The sequence below is a fragment of the Mesoplodon densirostris genome, chromosome X, assembly GCF_025265405.1.
Source record: "Mesoplodon densirostris isolate mMesDen1 chromosome X, mMesDen1 primary haplotype, whole genome shotgun sequence".
NCBI classification, from domain to species: Eukaryota; Metazoa; Chordata; class Mammalia; order Artiodactyla; family Ziphiidae; genus Mesoplodon; species Mesoplodon densirostris.
In genome coordinates this window covers 129,450,028-129,469,157 of record NC_082681.1, presented here as the reverse complement: position 1 = coordinate 129,469,157, position 19,130 = coordinate 129,450,028, and the positions used below count along the sequence as shown (strand labels likewise).

Here is a 19,130-nt window from a genome sequence, read left to right as displayed (position 1 = left end):
AAAATTCTTTTTATAGACCTTTCATTAAGTAGTTTTTATTTCTGACTAAGCAAGAGCATTTTTGAATAGCTCTAGGTTTGGCTGGAGAATATTCTGTGGCAACACTTTTTAAATGCAACATTATATTTTATAGGAAAGACATTAAAGACTTTTCCTTTTTTAATTAATCTATTTCTAGATGTTCCCATAATGTTATTATTTGGTCTGGGGCCCTGAGATATATTGCATTCATCTGTGAGCTAAGAGGTCAGGAGGGCCTGGGATAGGGTGGGTACCCAGGGGTCTGGCCTCTGCTCTGGCTCTCATTGTGATGTAAAGATGGCCAAGTCATCTGGCCACTTCCTGCTTCAACTTCCTCATTCCTGACGAACTTTCTTGTTAGAAACCCAAGAAAGCAAGGATGGTGAGAGCAAATGCTCAGTGCTTTACAACCGCCAACTGTACCCAACTCACATTCCTTGCCCTGGTATCCAGGGTCTCTCTCTTCCCATCAGCCACCTGCATCACTACTTTTCGATCTAAAACCTCCACTCCTGCCCAGCTGGTCTCCTTCTGCACACCCAGACACGCTCTGCATTTTTCCATTTCTGTTCTTGCCAGTGACAAAGCCCTATGATGGAATAGCCTCTACATCTATCCAAATCCTTTGCATCCCTAAAGCCCAGACATCATTCTACCTTTTTTCCAAAGCTTCTGGTTCATGGTAAACGATAGCAGTTATTTTAGGTGATGAATTGTACATTTAGTTGCTAAGAGCATGGAAGCACTACAAGATGTCACCTCTGGGACCTCTTCTCGTACTACAGCCTTGACCTCATACCACGACAGCAGCACTGGCTTCCTGCCTCCACGTTGTACACCTCCATGTTGGTGCCTTTGTGCTGGCCCTTTCCCTAGAGATGCTCAGGTTTTGCTTAAAACCAACCACCCTATTGAAACTTGCAACTCAGCACTTCTAATGCCCCTTAGCCAGCTCTATCTTTTCCTTTTCCTTAGCCTTTCTCACCTTTTAAAAAAAATCTCTAACAGTATTTTATTTTATTTTTTATAAACCTTTATTGGAGTATAATTGCTTTACAATGGTGTGTTAGTTTCTGCTTTATAACAAAGTGAATCAGCTATACATATACATATATTCCCATATCTCCTCCCTCTTGAGCCTCCCTCCCACCCTCCCTATCCCACCCCTCTAGGTGGTCACAAAGCACCGAGCTGATCTCCCTGTGCTATGTGGCTGCTTCCCACTAGCTGTCTAGTTTACTTTTGGTAGTGTATATATGTTGATGCTTCTCTCACTTCGCCCCAGCTTGCCCCTCCCCTCCCCGTATCCTCAAGTCCATTCTCTATGTCTGCGTATTTATTCCTGCCCTGCCACTAGGTTTATCAGTACCTTTTTTTTTTTTTAGATCCCACATATCACCTTTAACATATCATTTATTTATCATATCTATTGTTCACAGTTGCTTTCTGTGAGACTGTGAACAGGGATCTCTGGCTTTTACTCACTGATACACTCCATGAACGAAGAACATGCCTGGCATGTGGAAAGTAACCAATAATTATTTAAACATGTAAAATGCTAGACCATCAGATGGCACTTAATAAACTTTAGTTTCATCATCATAATTGTCATCATCATCAACTGTATGATCATGGGGCAACTCTTGTACTATTATTCCACACCACTACACTGTCTTTAACCTTTCCTGTTTCTATATTTTATATAATGTATAAAGCTGGTAAGCTTCTGCAGTTAGAGACCAATGACGTGTATATATTTTTGATATGTCTTTTTTTAGATTGAGATATAACTCACCTGCCATAAAATTCACCATTTTAAAATTTACAAATGAGGGGCTTTTAGTAGAGTCACATGGTTGTGCAACTATCACCACTAATTTAATTCCAGAACGTTTCCATCATCCCCTCCAAAAAAACCCCAAACCCATTAGGAGTCACTCCCTATTTCTCTCTGCCCCACCTCCTGGCAACCATGAATTTAATTTCTGTCTCTGGATTTGCCTATTCTAGGCATTTCTGAAATGGAATCATACAATACATGGTCTTTTGTGTCTGGCTTTTTTCACTTAGCATAATGCTCTCAAGGTTCATCCACATTGTAGGGTGTGCCAGTACTTCACTCCTTCTTATGGCTGAATAATACTGCATTGTATGGATAACATGCCATCTATTTATATGTGTGCTATGCTTTGGATATTACAGATACTCAATAAATATTTTATCCCAGTGATTTAAAAATTTTGGAGATATATGGCATGCTACTGAGAAGAGACTTAGCACATGACTATGATTCTCCTAAGAGCACAATGATGATGAAGATGATGCATTAGGTAATATAAAAAAGAGAGATTTTATGATTCTCAAGCTACTTTAGCATTATACTGGGGAAAATGTCATCTATAATTAGAACAAACTTGCACTCAGTCCGTAGAATTCTGTGACAGGTGACTGCATCTCTTTAATTTCATTTCAAGTAAAAATTCCTATGATAAAATGGATGTGAGTAGAATTGAATTAAATTCTGGTATTCCTGTTAATCTATTTCCTCAGAGTTATATCAACTTCAGATCTAGTTAATACTCCAAACAGACATACCATTCATGATGTGACTTTTTAAATAGAGGTTTGGAAATAATTCTCAACTACTATCACTGAATTTTATATAATTTAGGGATGTGATGAAGAAAATACTAGCTGAAAAGCTGCTCAGGGAGCTGTCCATGTTCAAAGGGCCATGAGCTAAAACAATAACTGGAATGGATAACAGGAATGACAACACAGCCAGAACTGGGGACATTGTCCGTACTTAGGTCTTACCATATATTTCTTGTTCCCTGTAGAATTAGTAGATGATGTTAAAATAGTATTCTGACATTTTACATTCATGTCCCTGTGGGTAATTCCTTAAGAGATGAAGGTGAAAGGTATCCTACTAAACTGTAACAATATAAGAATTTTCTGTCCGAGAACAATAGAAGAAATTCTGCGTATCACATATGTGAGAACGATCATTTCCAACCTTTTGGGTGGTGAACTATTTCCTTTGTTTCTTCAAATTTGCTCTCTTTCCTCCTTGAGCAATTACTAAAACCGTCACTCAATATTGGAAATCATGCTAGGAAGAGTCAAATGTATGCTGAAGACATTACTAGCTTCCCCTTAATGGTGTTTCCCCATTTTCCAGGCAGTAAGGTAAGTGTACAAGAGTCAAGAACATTTGCTCAGGGGTCAATGGCCCAACCACGATTCTGACCTATGCTGTCCTTTGCCAAAGACAAGTTCTCTCCACCATGGCATATTGCTTTTGTTTGAAAACTACCAGTCTGTGTATGTGTACATTGAATCCCATTAGGAAAGTGCAACTTACTTTGGTGTATTATATTTTGCTCAATAAGCAGAAGTAAAAACGCTGGTTCTTACATTACTGTGTTATGTCTGTTAACACAGACGTAACATTTTCACTCCCGACACTTACCAGTTAATTATAACCCAAACAACATACTACCCATCTGCATATAATTTCCCTTATTGAAAATTGCTCCACCAGATACTTAGCAGATGCTTACAGACCTTTCAAATTACAAGCTGTATGAGCTCTCTCTATGAATGCTTATATTATTCAGATATTTTTTTACTAACGATCTAAAAGGGATCCTATCACTTTCTAAAAATCATTTTTTTGTCTTCGATTTTTATGTTCAGCTTTTTCCCCCCTGAGAATGAACATTAAATAAACCTAAGGCCTACAGAAGATCCCGCACTATCACTCATCACTTTCACTGAACATGAAGGAGAAATATTATACCCTAAACTTCTTTTATCTCCCCTGCATTTGTTCCATTCACCAATTATTTAAAAGAAATAAAATCTTGGTTTCCCAGAGGCTTTCAGGAATGAGTCGCTTAGATAACTCTTGTTAATATTTTGGTGAATATCTCCCCAAATGGAGAGAGGGAGGGAGGAAAACAGGAGCGAGAAAGAGGGCAAGGAGAAGGAGATGGAGGAAGAGGACAGGGTGGTGGGGGGGGAGGAGACTCATTTCAGAGCAAGAAGACTGTAAAAATCTATTTTTTCCAACTTAACTATGTATCCCAAACCTCTTTCTATGCCAACAAATACAGATTGATACCCTTTATATGTGCCATAGTTGATTTGAAGCAGTCACCTATTGGTAGACATTTTGCTTTAGATGTAGTTCATAAACACTTCTGTCTACTTTATACTGTCCTTGGAAACAGCAGGCACTGCCTATAAGCTAATCTTTCCCTGATGACTCAGTGTGTACGTATCCTTTAAGGTACAGTCCCTGAAGAAGCAGAAAGTCCAGGACATTAGGCTGAAAGACTGAAGTGGGCCTATATACAATTAATATGCCCCTTCCCAGTCCAGCCAAAGAACTATCGGAATACTCTAGAGGGACCGCCTTTCCCATAGTCCCCACGTCTTTTGGTGTCACTGCTCTCCCTCTCCGCCCTCCTCACCCCTTTCTCCGCCACAAACCCAGACATAGGCAGAGAGTGTGTTAGTCTCCTGAAGTTGAGAAGGAAGATTTGTTCCAACGCCCACCCCCAGCATTCTCCACCCCAACTCCAAGTGGAGCTTTCTTTTAGAATCTGGGAGCAGTTTGAGAATCGGGTCACTGTCATTCATCTTTGTACTCCAGCACCAATCACTGTGCTAGGCACATACTAAGTGCTCGATAATGGCTGTTTAACTTAGATCACAGTTTTGGCCGTTAAGGGATATGTTCAGAGCTTATGACCCTAGGACCACCTCCCTTTACTGCATAGCTGTTTTATTTCCTACTGCTTCAATAATGTTTCCTTTTTTCTTTTCAGAACTCTTGCTGCTTGCTTTGATCACCATCTTGAATACCATCACAATGCATTTCCTCTTCTTATATGTGCCTTTCTTCTTTCTGGTCCCTTACCTCCATTATTGCTTTTCTTACGCTTTTCATTCCAAGTCTACTCACTTATTAAATGTTGTTAGCCAGTAGAAGATTCCTCTTTTTTTCCCATATCTTCAAATGACCAGCCATAAAACATAGTTAATTCCAGCATATTCTGGAATATGTACTGATGGTTTGCAATCAATAAAGTACGTGAATGTGGGTGAGAGGGTTTTTTTTGTTATTATTCTTTTCAAATTACACCTTGGGCTGAAGCCTAAGAAGCTAATAATAATAATACAACTTTATTATATTAAGCAAATAAACTCAGTCCCAAATAAGGAAAAAATCAATCATATCTATCATAGTATATTTGCTTATAATATATTACAATTTGAACTAACAGGTCAGAGCCAAATGTAGTAACGATGTTATGATAATAGATTCTAAACCTTTTACAGCATCTCCCTTTTTAGGTCCTTATCAGAGGCTATTTGTATGAAAGTCCAAAGGAGCAATTGACAGCAATGCTGAGTAATCTGTCTTAGCTGTTTAAAAGGCCCATCTAAATCACTGCAAGATTTCTTTGTCTAGGGAAATTCCACGTAGATCAAGGACATTTTTAATATTTTCATTATGTCATGGATAACTTCTCTATATTTTCATCAATTAATTGGCACATTTATCCAGCACCTACTTTGTAAAAGAGATTTTTCTAGGTACCAAAGAGCTCCCAAGGAAGTATAAGACACAATACCTGACTTCTAAAGGTTGCAAAGGGAAGTCAGTGTGTTTATCGGAATCAATTGGTGATGATGTCCCTGAGTTCAGAAGAGGGTACAATTCCACTCCAGCAAAACAAACAAAACAACTATCTTGGAGAATGATATTTTCTTCTAAGTAAATGTCTACAGAAGAAACATTTAAAAGCTGACTTCGGTTCCAGCTACTTAAGAAAACCTACTCATAAAATTGTTCCAGAATACTAGATAGTCGTAGACCTGCTTTAAAAGAAGATTCAAGAGTTGAGCTCCTATAGATGATAAGAAAGGCTCCTGGAACTCATAACACCTCACTTATTCAAAGATCACCCACATATCTTGACCACTGCTGAAAACCAGGAAGTTGAGCAAAGGGGGAAAAGTCCAAAACAAAACAAAACATCCTCTCAGCATTCGAAAACCAAGGCCACAAGACTGAAAATTTTGAGCTTTTCTCAAAAGTGAGCCTCCCAGGCTACCTCTGCTTAGAGCATCCCTTTACTTACAGTCCACACATACTTCTAACAAGTTTGGGCACATGATTTTCCAGCACACTGTAAATCAGAAGCAGCAGATTAGAAGGGGAGAAGCTGCTAGCATAAGCAATGTGAGAACAGCAAAATGTGATGGGCTGTAAGTCAGGAAAAAGAATAACTACTACCAAAAAAAATGGGCAAAAGAACTTATTAAAAAATTATAAAGCACCACATAAAATTTTTCTATATGTATAAAATTTGTTGTTGTTGAGTGCCTACTCTTTGTCTGAGGCCAGGCATAGCAGGAGGTGAAGACATTTAAAATATGCTTCCTCTCAGAGTTCAAGGGTGCTTTGGCTCTTGACTACCATGGCTTCTCTTTATTAAAAGCAGTTGATTGGGACACAGCAAAGAGGTGTCACAGCAGTAGGTTAGATTCTAGCTGCCTGGAATTAACCCATGCTTTCCTCATCTCTGACCACTGGCAGGCAGGGACCATCTGGTTCCTGATTTGTGCCAAAATCCCAGCCTGAGGTCCTTCCATATGAATTGCATGTTTTGCAGCCCTGCTTGATCCTACAGGAATCAGGAGGGAGTTAGAGCAGCTGTTTCTGGGTCAGAAGATGTCTGAATGTAATATTTTCTTCTTTTTTTTTTTTTTTTTGTGGTACGTGGGCCTCTCACTGTTGTGGCCTCTCCCGTCGCGGAGCACAGGCTCCGGACGCGCAGGCTCAGCGGCCATGGCTCACGGGACCAGCCGCTCCACAGCATGTGGGATCTCCCCGGACCGGGGCATGAACCCGTGTCCCCTGCATAGGCAGGCGGACTCTCAACCACTGCACCACCAGGGAAGCCCTGAATGTAATATTTTTATAACCCTTTCTTGGACCTTCCTTCTTCCCATTAAGCAAGAATGGGAACCTATAATTCATAAGGGCATTTCTTCACTCATCATTTTGGAGAAAAGCTTTTAGAAACAGCAATAAAACCATGCATGTATTTGTCTCCTAAGTAACACAAATGGTCTTAGGTTCATAAGTATTCAACATATGTATTTGAAATGAATGCATAAGTGAATAAAGACACATTCTGGGGTCATTCTGCCACAGATATTCCAGAGATACTGCCATAGAGGAAAATATTTTATTCTTGTGATCCATTTTTAAAATACTGATTAAAAAAAAAAGAAAATATTTGAGATCAAAGAGTAAGAAAAACAATAACACAAATCCTTTGGAAATGTTATAGTCTCTACACAACAAAATAAGTAGTCAATCTAGTAAATTCTGTTTTATGAAGTCAACTTACTCATAAATGAAACAATAGCTTATAGGAAAAAATTTTCAATTGAATTTTTCCCCCTAAAACATTGACTAACTTTTAAATTGTATATGTGGGACCTACATTAGTGGAAGAGATTTCAAGCACAGAGATCCATATTTTAGTACCTTGTGACTCGGGATATGCAGTGGGGGAAAATAAATAGAAAGAACCCCATCATTTCTTTTGTATTTGCCGTCACACTGAACAACTGCCCATAGTGAATTGGCAATGACTCACTATCCAATGGACCGGAGAAATTAATGCCATAACAAAGGATCATTTCATTGATCCTTGAGGCCAAATATATGACTCTCTCTCATTGTCGAAAGGTAAGGCAAAGTAATGAGATGAATTTTGTAAAACCACAACACCACTATTTGTTCACCAATGACTTGTCCTTAATTTTTTCAAGCACTTCAATATATGTAGTTAAATAAAATAGGGCAAAGGATTGCAAAAGCATATAATATGATCTACATTTTCCTTCCTCTCCCTCCTACTCGCCCTTACCTCCTTGCTGTGCACCCCCCAACCTCTTCTCCCTCCACGTAAGCGGATAGCAATTCTCCTAAAATCCATTTTGCAAGTTCATTCAAAAGGAATCCTTCTTGCCTTTGATATACAATAAATATACCCATAAATAAATGCAAACTATGGACACAATTGGATTTTAGGAACATATTCTATGTTCCCTTTCATTCATACACTTTACATATCATAAACTTCCACGTTCTTTTTTGTAATTTCTCTCTTTCTCTCTGATTGAAAGGTCTACCTTACTTTCTTCACGATGGCTATTCATTCCCTACTGATTCATCCTCAGAGATCATCTGAGAATCTTATTTGTTAGCATTTTTTAAACATTAACCGTGTGCCAAGTGATGGAGTTGGGGAAGGTGATAATTTTCCATTCCCCCCAGAGATGTCTCTCATCTAGTTTTCACACTAATCCTTTTAGGTAGGTTCTATAATTACCTTCATTTTACTGATGAGAAAACTGAGGCTCAGATAGGCTTAGTATCTTGTCAATCGTCCCTAAACCCTCGGTGAAGCTGGGTTCAGGACCCACATAATTCTAATCTCCAGCTCTTAATAATACTACATTGCCTTTCATGGATATTTTCTCCTTGAATTTAATTCAGCCAATGTGGAGCATCAATAAAAGAACATATGTACATGAACAAACTTTAAAAGTATTACTTAAATAGTCAAAAAGTTCCGGCTATACTGCCAATAGTACCTGGGTATGTAATGAGTATTTATTCTATTGACCTAATATTGATAGACTACTCATCAGCTACCTCTTATCACTGGTCACAAATTTTGCTTTTTAGTTGATCATATGTTACAATAAAATTTAAAAATCCATATGCTTTACTAAGGTAGAAGTGTCAAAGAATTTAATAGCTAGATCGGAGGTCCTCTCAGAGAGAGCAGGGCTTTGGTTTGTTGTTCAGGCAAAGGAGAGGCTGCTGAGAACATGGGGACAAGACAACAAAAGGGACAGTAAGGAGACTCTGAAAAAGAAAAAGAGAGTAGAATTCGGACTTGCTTATTAGAGAATGTGGGGTTGTGCCTGAAGGATGCAGGCTAAGAAGGGTCATCATACTGACAGAGGCTGAGCTGCTATGTGGGGTTTGGGAGCCAGGGCAATGCTTCCTGTGATACACATTTGTTGTGTGTGTGTGGTGTGGTATGTGATATGTTCCTTGCCTTGTCTTTCAGATCGTGAGTAAAAGTTTGGTTACTGTGATAACCTTGAGTTCATGGGTGCTTGGATGGCAGATGGGTTGCAGGATGGGGCCAAGGAGAAGGGACTTTATCCTCTTTTGGTGGACACCAGAATGGTGATAAAGGAATAATCACAGGGAATGAGAAAATACCTTCAATGCAAGTAGAAAATAGAGCAGTGGTGATCCTGAAATTATAATCTCTCAGAGAATTATTGGCAAGAGCTTTGGGATTTTACCAGAATGGGGATTTGAATCAATTTATCCTGATCTGAGGGCTAGGGAATGCTACACTTTGATTACACTTCAGAAACTCAACCATCTAACATTTTTTTGGTAAAGAACAATGTTATGTTTGTTAGAACCAGGGAACAGACAATGACATAGCCACTTATTAACAGTAAATTTGAATATATCAGCATGTGCAGTCAACTAATTTGCTGACTTAAAGACAGCCTGATGAAATTTTTGCCCGTTAAACCTATTATTGCCTATAATGAAAGACTCTATATGCACTAATCACAACATACAGCCTTACATTTGATCACAGCTTCTAAAAGTCATGATGCAGGGATTTTTAGTTATACTCAACACATTTTTCTTTCAGAAACCTGATTGGCTGTTCTAGATGCCATGAATGGTATATAATGAGCTCTTAGTTGGAAGAAATCTAAAGGATCAAGCAGCATCCCTGAGTTTCAGACAGAAACTTACTCTGAGTACGTGTATTCAAAGGTATGTGGATTTTATTCATAATTTGGTATTCTATCATACTTATTCTTTTTCTGCATTTCATGTTCAAAAGATGCCAATTAGACTCTGATTACTTAAATGAGTTATATTACTTTGTAATGCAACAAAATGTTTGTCTATATTTCTTTAAATTTTAGGTCCAGAATCCCAAAGCACTTTTCAGGGCCAAATTTCACAGCAAAATATTTATTTTAATTACTTATCAATTAAGGTAAAAATAATTTTTCACAGGCTGTGATCCATTTCTTGGAAAAACATTTCATTTAATTCCATCAAATAGAACCATCAACTGAATGATTTTCTTCATTAATTCAAATTTTAAAAAACAGATTTAGGAAGTAAAAATGTCAGTGTACTTCTCATAGCCAGCATTATTACACTTGATATTCACTTCCTGTTCAAAATTTAAGGCCTTTCTTCTGATAGTTCTCAAAGTTAGTCAATAATTTACACCACAAAGCAATGTATTTTAGGATGGCTTATTTTGCTTCATGTTCCAAGGGTCTTATTTGCGGAATAATTACAGTGCAGTGTCAAACAAAAGGAAGATGTCATTAACTAAATATGGAATCTTTCAAGTAAAAGTAATTCAAAATTCATGGAATAATCACAGAATATTAGCACCGTCCTCTCCCTTCCATTCAACCACATCTTTTGCTCCACATCTGGAGCTCAGGGATATGTTACCTGAGGGTCTTGCCTGAAGTCCTATGGGTCAGAACACCTGAAACTAAATTCCACTGCTTCCTTATTCTATTTTCTCAGATGACTGGTCTTTGTGTGGACGATACCAAAAAACATTTCTGTGCCTCCTGGTTCTAAAAGTATCAGATACTGTGCACCTTGGTGATCTCCTCAACTTTTAGAGCCAACTCTATTCTTTTAATCATTAATTATAAGCTACATTTAGCTTCTATGACTCTACAGGCTATGTAGGTATAGGAAAATGGTATGCAAAGTCATGTAATGATAGATTATTTATGTCCCTACAACTTGTTCAGCTCTCAACCTAAATGAAAAGCATCTTTATTACCACTGTAATTCCAGAAACAATAAAATGGGTTCAGAACTGGAAATCATATAGGAATGAAGTAACCTCACAAGGAATGGTCCTATCCTTTTTACTAGTAATAGACTAATATGGGTTATGTGGGTTTTATGAAGCATTAATTATGGCCATATTTGAGAAGAGGTAAGAAAAGTGGGTGTTGACTTATATTTCAGGGCCATCAAGAAATGGGGACCTGGATTTTGTTTGCCTGCCTCCTGGGAGCAGCCTTCTCTATGCCCGTGAGTAAAACACCCCCTTCATAAGTCAATGTCCAATTTCATAAGCTTGGAAATAAAAGTCTGCCCCACAGTTGGTAAACGTTAGGGTTTAAAACAGTACAAGATCAGATATCCTCAAATGTCTCTGTGTTTAAGAAACACTATGAAGAACTTGTAAGAAAAAAAAATGGATTCCCAGATGCCAAAGATTCCGATTCAGTACAGCTGGGGTGGGGACCAGGACTCTGCATTTTCACAAGCACCCCAGGAGATTCTAATGGAACACTCAGCTTGTAAATAACATCACCCATCTCTAGATGGAGGAAACTTTTGGAAGCGACCCTTGAAAGGCCTCCAGAGAAAGTACTTAATCGGCCTAAGGCGAATATTACAAAAATGTCAGTTTTCTCTAAAACCCAATTTCTCACAAGCTCCAAATATTTTCGTGCTCTCTAAACTCCACTGCCGTTGTCCTTCAGAGGGTAAGATTTTGTGTTAGGAATTCCTTTCTTGACCCACCTCTCTGTTCTGAGAGGCCTCATCTTTTTGGGTGCACCTGTTAGGCACATGACTTCCGTGTGGTTGTCTGGAATCCAACCTATGCTCAATACATATGGATCTATTTTACATTCAAATGTACCAAGGACCAGGAAGTCTGACCAATTCTCTCTAAACACAGACACAGAAGAGGTTAGGTCACATGCAGGCAAGGCAGGATCCATCTGCTTTTCGGTGGCCTAAAGAGCAGTTGATACAACCAGAAGCCAGCAAAGCTTGAATATCTACTTCCTCTCTTCCTCTCTCACCCATAAGACCAAGATTCTGTGCTCTGCCTTCCTGAAATCCTACATTGTAGCAATTCCTAGTCCCCGGAGGGCCCCTGCATTACAAATTCAGTCCCTTTTCCACTCCTCAGTTCAACACCCCAATTCTCTGAGGGCTTATATCAAGAAGATAGAGGAAAGGCAGTTAAGTACAACTAAAATAATTCACATTCAGATGAGAGGAATAAATCCTCTTATGAAATATGAGCATTTCAAGAGAATAGAGCCTTAATCAACTCGCTGCCTGCGGGGGGATGATCTGCATGATTCTCTCTCCTCTCCCTCTCCCACACTCCAGGGCCAACCAGAATTCCACAGTGCAGGTATCAATCACTTGGCCTTCACTTGTGAAAAGACAGAGAGTCCTGGTTTAGATAATTATTCAGATTGTTCTTTATTTTGAGCTTTAAAATTTTTCTGCCATAGAAACATTGACAGAATAATAAAAAGAGTGGGCCAAAACTTCATAAATCAACTCTTTCATTTTCCATGGGATTTATAATGTTTCCACTTTACCACACCCATCTTGTTTTCACATTCATCGATAGTTCACACTTAGTTGTTTTGTTGTTGCTGATGTGCTATTTACTTTGCATGCCAATTATGAGTAACCTGTTGGTACTTAAGCACTTATCCACCTCCTGATCTAGAAGGGAAGGTTTGTGAGACAATTCTCTTCTTGCTGGTATTTTGTAATTGTGTAAGAGAAACATATCATTCTTCCCAACATGGAGTGAGTCTTGAGAAATGGAATACTGCCTGCCATATCAGTAAACAAAGGATGTCACAATCCTCAGGGACTGCAGCCACCACCATGGTGAGCTGGTGAGCCCTGAGGGAAGTCAGGAAGGGAAGAATACCTGCCATCTAGCAGCCATCAGACTGCAGCCGCTCCCTGCGGTGAGCCCTGAGCAAACTCAGGATATGAAAACACAGGATACTGGCCCCAGATAGCCGAGGTGCAGATCAAAGGAAGCATTTCAGTGAGCCCAGACTCCTGCATCTTCCCATACATAGAAAAGCGCTAAATTCCTTAACTGGAGGTATCTGGTTTTCGTTAATTAACAATCATCTTTGGACGTTCAGACTACCTGCCCTTTGTTACAAAACTTCTATATATCCTGGCTCCCCCTCGCCTCCTCAGAGCAGTTTTCTCAGGGTGACTTGAGATGCTGTCTCCTGGGCTTGACGTCCTAAACATTTCTGCCGAATACAACAGAACTCTCAACTTTTAGATTGTGAATATATTTTTAGTCGGCAGTTTCATCAAGAAAAGAAATGATGGGTGGGATAGAGTAGGATTAATTGACAACATGGCTGGAGGGGTGTCTGGAGATCACTGGAGGATAAATGTGTGCTGGTTTCTGCTCCCAGGTCATTTAGTTGTTCTGGATCTCTTTAAAATAAGAGGGTTCCTCTCCTACACAGCGTACATGTTCAAACTAAAAGTAGACCTCAAATATATTCTGCACTATATAGATTTTTTTAAAGTAGCTTCAGTCTGTCTTAATGTGAAAATTGCATATTGACTTAATCTCTTCCTCTCTCTCTCTCTCTCTCTCTCTCCTTCTTTCTCTCCCTCTCCCTCATTCTTTTTCTTCTCCTCTCCCCCTCCCTATAAAAGCTACCACCTCATCCTGGGCACCCTGGTTATATCAACTTCAGCTATGAGGTAATTTTTCTCTTTACTACTTTTGACCATTGTTTGAGTTAACGATGCCCTGGGCTCTGTAAAGAACAGTGTGTTGATTCTTCATTCAAGATGTTTCTCAGTCCCACTTTTTCAGTTCTCACTACCAGCTTCCTGGTTTAAGCCCTGATGGGTCACCTCAAGCCTGCATTGCCCCAGAACACTCCTACCTGGCCTCTCTGACTCAGTTTCTCCTCTTATATGGCTATAAAATTTATCCATCATGAACTACCACTCAGGGGGACTGCATAGTAGGGCAGAAATGAACTCTGGCTGAACAGCTTTGTTCTATCCCAGCCTGTAAAACATGGGGAATCAGGTAAGATGTTATTTAAGATCCTTTCCAGCTGGAAAACTCCTGCTTCTAAGATGTTCAACTCTATGCGTCTCCCTCATTTGTCTTTACTGAAATATTAGTGACCAAGCGGTCTGTGAGACATTCTGTAGAGCAATGGAAAGCATATGAGATTTCTGGAAATCGGGTGTGAGGCCCTCCTCAGCCCCATACTAAGCATGTGACCTTGGGCAAATCATTTTCTCTCTCTAGAACTTTAGCTTCCTCATCTGGAAAAGGGAAATGAGAATAATACCCACACTTCAAAATGTTGTTTGGGGAGCAAAATAATTAAGCAGTATAAAAGGTGCTTTGTTAAGTATAACTTGAACAAGGTTAAGAATTGTCCGTTGTATTGATACCAAATGTTTTACACGAAGGAGTCCCCGGGCCTGACGTGAACTGAATACATAATGTTTAGAAAGGAAGGAAACTCTTCCTTCTTTCATAGGTTCAAACGACAATCCACGAGTTTGTTTACTCATACAAACTGAGGAGAAGTGTCAAAAAAAATTCGAGGCAAGATTTTCTGTTAAACCTTAACAGGTTGACATATTTGACCTGAAAACCTGTGTTTCTAGGATGAGGGACAGTGTTTCTGCCTCCTTTATCTTTTTCAGTGTGACATCAAATCAAAAAAGTATATAGTTAATGTTGTAGGACATTAATTTTCCATTTTGTTTTTCTCTTGCAAAGAGCAGCAGGAGCCGGGGAATTAAACAGATTTACTACTTTTGTAACCTCTGTCAAGCTCAGTGAGCCCCTTTAACTCTCCATGACCTTGTCTGTGAAAGTGAGGGTGATGATACTTGCCTCAGAGTATGTGGGAAAACATGAAAAATGTGTGTCATGGATGTAAGGTAGAGCCTCACACATAGGGAGCACCTGACAAATGTTTATCTTATCCTTTATTCGATAGAGCTCATATTTTCAGGTTGTCCGTATTGACGGGACTGCATCAGTGAGTGTATGTTTCATGTAACTAAATTAAAACAAATGTATTCTAATGTCTCTTTCTCCTAAGGTGCTTACCCCTCTGAAGTGGTACCAGAACATAATAAGACACCCGGTATGTAGATTTTTTTTTTGTTCTTCATTCCCTGAAAATATCAAGCATGCATTTCAATTCCCTTTTAAGTGAGGTAACATACTATGCCACATATAGACACTAATGGGAAATCTAGTTTGTACAGGGTCATATCCGTATACACAGTTGGAAGTTCTTGCACAGGAAAAAATGAATAAGCGTTAATATTGTCACAATGGCAAAGAAAACATTGCTACTTCTCCAGCTGGAAGTGTTGACTGAAAAAAAAAAAGCAGAACATGAGTGTTGTGAGTTCATTTTTATTTGGAACAAGGTGAGAACTATAGCCCAGGAGACACATTTCAAATGGCTCTGAGAAACTGCTCCAAAGAGGTAGGGGGAAGGTCAGTATATATGTGATTTTGGTGAAGGAGGAGTACATGCAATCGAGCACATAGTTTTTGCAGAAGGTTGCTGCAAGTCACGACTAGATGTGAGGAGACTGAAGAACTGGGCTCATAAAATTGTCTCCTGAAAATAGCTCACCATCTGAAAACCTGTTCTGCCAGTTTTTCCCAGAGCACAGAGCGGCTCATTGCTGACCTCCGCCCTGAACTTCTTGCAGGGGGTGTTGAAGGTCAGAAGCTGCAGTGGCTCATAATTTACTCCTTGTAGAGGTAGATGGCAAGTGCCCATTTGTAGGTGACCGATGTCAATGGAGCTGATGGTGAACCCGCCTCTCTGTTTCTCTCCAGTACCCGTCCTACGCTTACGAACCCATGGCTGGCTGGCCGCACCACCAAATCATCCCCGTGGTATCCCAGCAGGCTGCTCTGCAGCCTCATCACCACTTCCCCGTGGTGCCAGCCCAGCAGCCCGCGGTCCCCCAGCATACCATGATGCCACTTCCTGGCCAGCACTCCATGACTCCAAGCCAACCCCACCAGCCACACCTCCCTGTGCCCGCCCAGCAGCCCATCCAGCCGCAGCCTCACCCGCCCCTGCTGTCCCAGCCGCCTCTGCCTCCGATGTTCCCCATGCAGCCCCTGCCCCCCATGCTTCCTGACCTGCCTCTGGAGGCTTGGCCCGCAACAGACAAGACCAAGCGGGAGGAAGTGGTGAGTACACTGTGAAGTCTCTGCAACACCCATGAAAATGGGAAAGCGAGACTAGCCCCCAGAGTTCTCAATTCCCACACAATCCAAGGCCTAAAGTTTCAGTAGCAACAGTTCGATGATTCTATGAGTCCAAGACTGTACTGTAAGTTTCTATTATAAATGAGTTTATCTACATGGCTTAGTAATTAAGACCGTAGCTTTCACAGTGGGTTTAAATTCTATAATTACTTTGAATTCCTACCATAATATATATTATTGAAATCTGTTAATTTTAAGGACAACTCTATAAGGGAATATTAGTTCTCTTTATCTTTCAAAGGTTTGACCATCAAGAATAGGCTAGAATTGCACTGAAGATTTTTAAAAAGGGTAATTTTTGACAGTGAGGGCATGCAAATATTTGAACAGGTAGGTGGGAAATCTCTTCAAAAACCTAAAAGAAAATTACTTGTCTAAAGTGGTTTTTAAACCAACCTGGAGGAAGCTAAACTAGACACATTGCTAGATTCCTTTTTCAGTGCTGGGATTCTATAGGTTAAGCTTTTAGCAAGAAGTCTTCACAATTAAGCACAAAATATCCTTTCATTACAGAAAGCTCTTCGAAATAAGTGGGAAATAGTCAATAAAATAAGTGACCCTTATCCGTATATATAAACCCTTACTTCTGTGTATATGAGATTATAAATTCTACTGCATGTATGAATTCAAATGTAATTCCAAGTTATAAATGCTATCGATGATCTTCTACTGAGAAAGTGAGGAGTGAGGTAGAAATGACCTGGATGGGGAGCCAGGATATCTGGGCTCCTGTTCCGGCTTTGCACCCAAAGAGGAGATGGTATTGCACAAGTCACTTCAAATTTATGGGTGTTTTCCCTTCTTTAAAATGAGAGAAAGCAACTAAATCAGATAATTTTCAAGCCTCTGTCTAAGAACAAATACCATAGTTTTCCAATAAAATTATATGTTATATATGGCTTCAAAATTATGGGCATATTTGTGGAGAATACAGAGCATATTTGAAAACTGATTGTATCCCAAATAAGCTGATGCCAATAGTTGATTATTCTACTCTAAGGTACATGTTCCCTCTTTGTCTAGAAAATGCATTTATTTATCTCTTTATTAATAGTTAAGGCCATGAACTTTATAAACCTTGCCACAGCTATTTATGGAAAGGTGACTTTGGGTAGGTAGTTTGAACTCTTTAAAACTCCCATGTGAAATTAGAGTATAACAATAAATGCTGGAGAGGGTGTGGAGAAAAGGGAACCCTCTTGCACTGTTGGTGGGAATGTAAATTGATACAGCCACTATGGAGAACAGCATGGAGGTTCCCTAAAAAGCTAAAAATAGAACTACCATACGACCCAGCAATCCCATTACTGGGCATATTCCCTGAGAAAACCATAATTCAAAAAGAGACATGTACCACAATGTTCATTGCAGCTCTATTTACAATAGCCAGGACATGGAAGCAACCTAAGTGTCCATCGACAGATGAATGGATAAAGAAGATGTGGCACATATATACAATGGAATATTACTCAGCCATAAAAAGAAACGAAACTGAGCTATTTGTAGTGAGGTGGATGGACCTACAGTCTGTCATACAGAGTGAAGTAAGTCAGAAAGAGAAAAACAAATACCGTATGCTAACACATATATATGGAATCTAAAAAAAAAAAAAGGTTCTGAAGAACCTAGGGGTAAGACGGGAATAAAGATGCAGACATAGAGCATGGACTTGAGGATATGGGGAGGGGGAAGGGTAAGCTGTGACAAAGTGAGAGAGAGGCATGGACATATATACACTACTAAATGTAAGGTAGATAGCTAGTGGGAAGCAGCCGCATAGCACAGGGAGATCAGCTGGGTGCTTTGTGACCACCTAGAGGGATGCGATAGGGAGGGTGGGAGGGACACGCAAGAGGGAGGAGATATGGGGATATATGTATATGTATAGCTGATTCACTTTGTTATAAAGCAGAAACTAACACACCATTGTAAAGCAATTATACGCCAATAAAGATGTTAAAAAAATAATAAAATAAAATTAGAATATAAATAGTGATAGCTTCTTAGAGTTGTCTTATGGAAAATAAAATAAAGTGATGAGTTCAGCGCCAGGCATGCAGAAAGTAGTCAACAAAAGGCAGCAATTGTTATTTTATTATTGAATAATAGTTTTAAGTGTTCTGAAGGCAGGGGCCTCCATCCTGGACACCTCTTATCTAAAGACAATGAGATAACAAAGAAAGTTTGAAAATTATAGAGTTCAACTTCAATGGCTGTAATATTGTTGTGGCAAAACTGAAGCCATATGTGTGACTGTACATGATACTCACTAGGAATATTTGTAAATTGTTTTACTTGCTCTTTTTGCTTTTTTTCCCCCCAGGATTAAAAGATCAGAAAATGAGAAGAGAACTGAAGTAGGTATTCCAGTTGCTTTCAGAATGACACAAGAACACAACGATTTGTTCCTACCATCACTTAGCAAATTCTGTAACTGAAAATTACCATTAGCAAACAATAAAATGTTTTAAAAACCATTCATGTCTTTGTGTTGAATTAAACTTAAAATTTCACGTCACTTGAAAGAAGATATAATAAATGGCTCTTCTTGAATAAGATAGGAACTGCTCATTTACACCTACAAATTGACCATTCTGCAGGCAAATGAGGACTATATTTCTTTTTGGAGAAAATTAAAATTACACCATCTCAAATCTTTTAAAAAACAGAAGTTTATACTGTAGTTGTAATAGTTGATAACGTGAAAAATTATGAACACGTATATTCACTGAACCTGAACCAAAAGAAGGGAAGTTTATCCGAAGAATTCTTTACATTAAAAAAGATAAGATTTTGGGCTTCCCTGGTGGCGCAGTGGTTGAGAGTCCGCCTGCC

The 19,130-nt window shown here is 39.3% G+C and overlaps 2 protein-coding genes across 3 annotated transcripts in view; one reads left to right on the top strand and one right to left on the bottom strand.

Annotated features, from left to right (window-relative positions):
- Positions 1-19,130, bottom strand: part of ARHGAP6 (Rho GTPase activating protein 6) — a 490,717-nt gene that overhangs the window by 128,630 nt on the left and 342,957 nt on the right. The window lies entirely within an intron of this gene.
- On the top strand, positions 11,192-18,624 carry AMELX (amelogenin X-linked). The gene is made up of 6 exons (XM_060087905.1): positions 11,192-11,245; positions 13,673-13,720; positions 14,992-15,033; positions 15,097-15,141; positions 15,855-16,217; positions 18,619-18,624. The coding sequence occupies exons 1-6, from the start codon at positions 11,192-11,194 to the stop codon at positions 18,622-18,624; spliced, it is 558 nt and encodes a 185-aa protein (XP_059943888.1).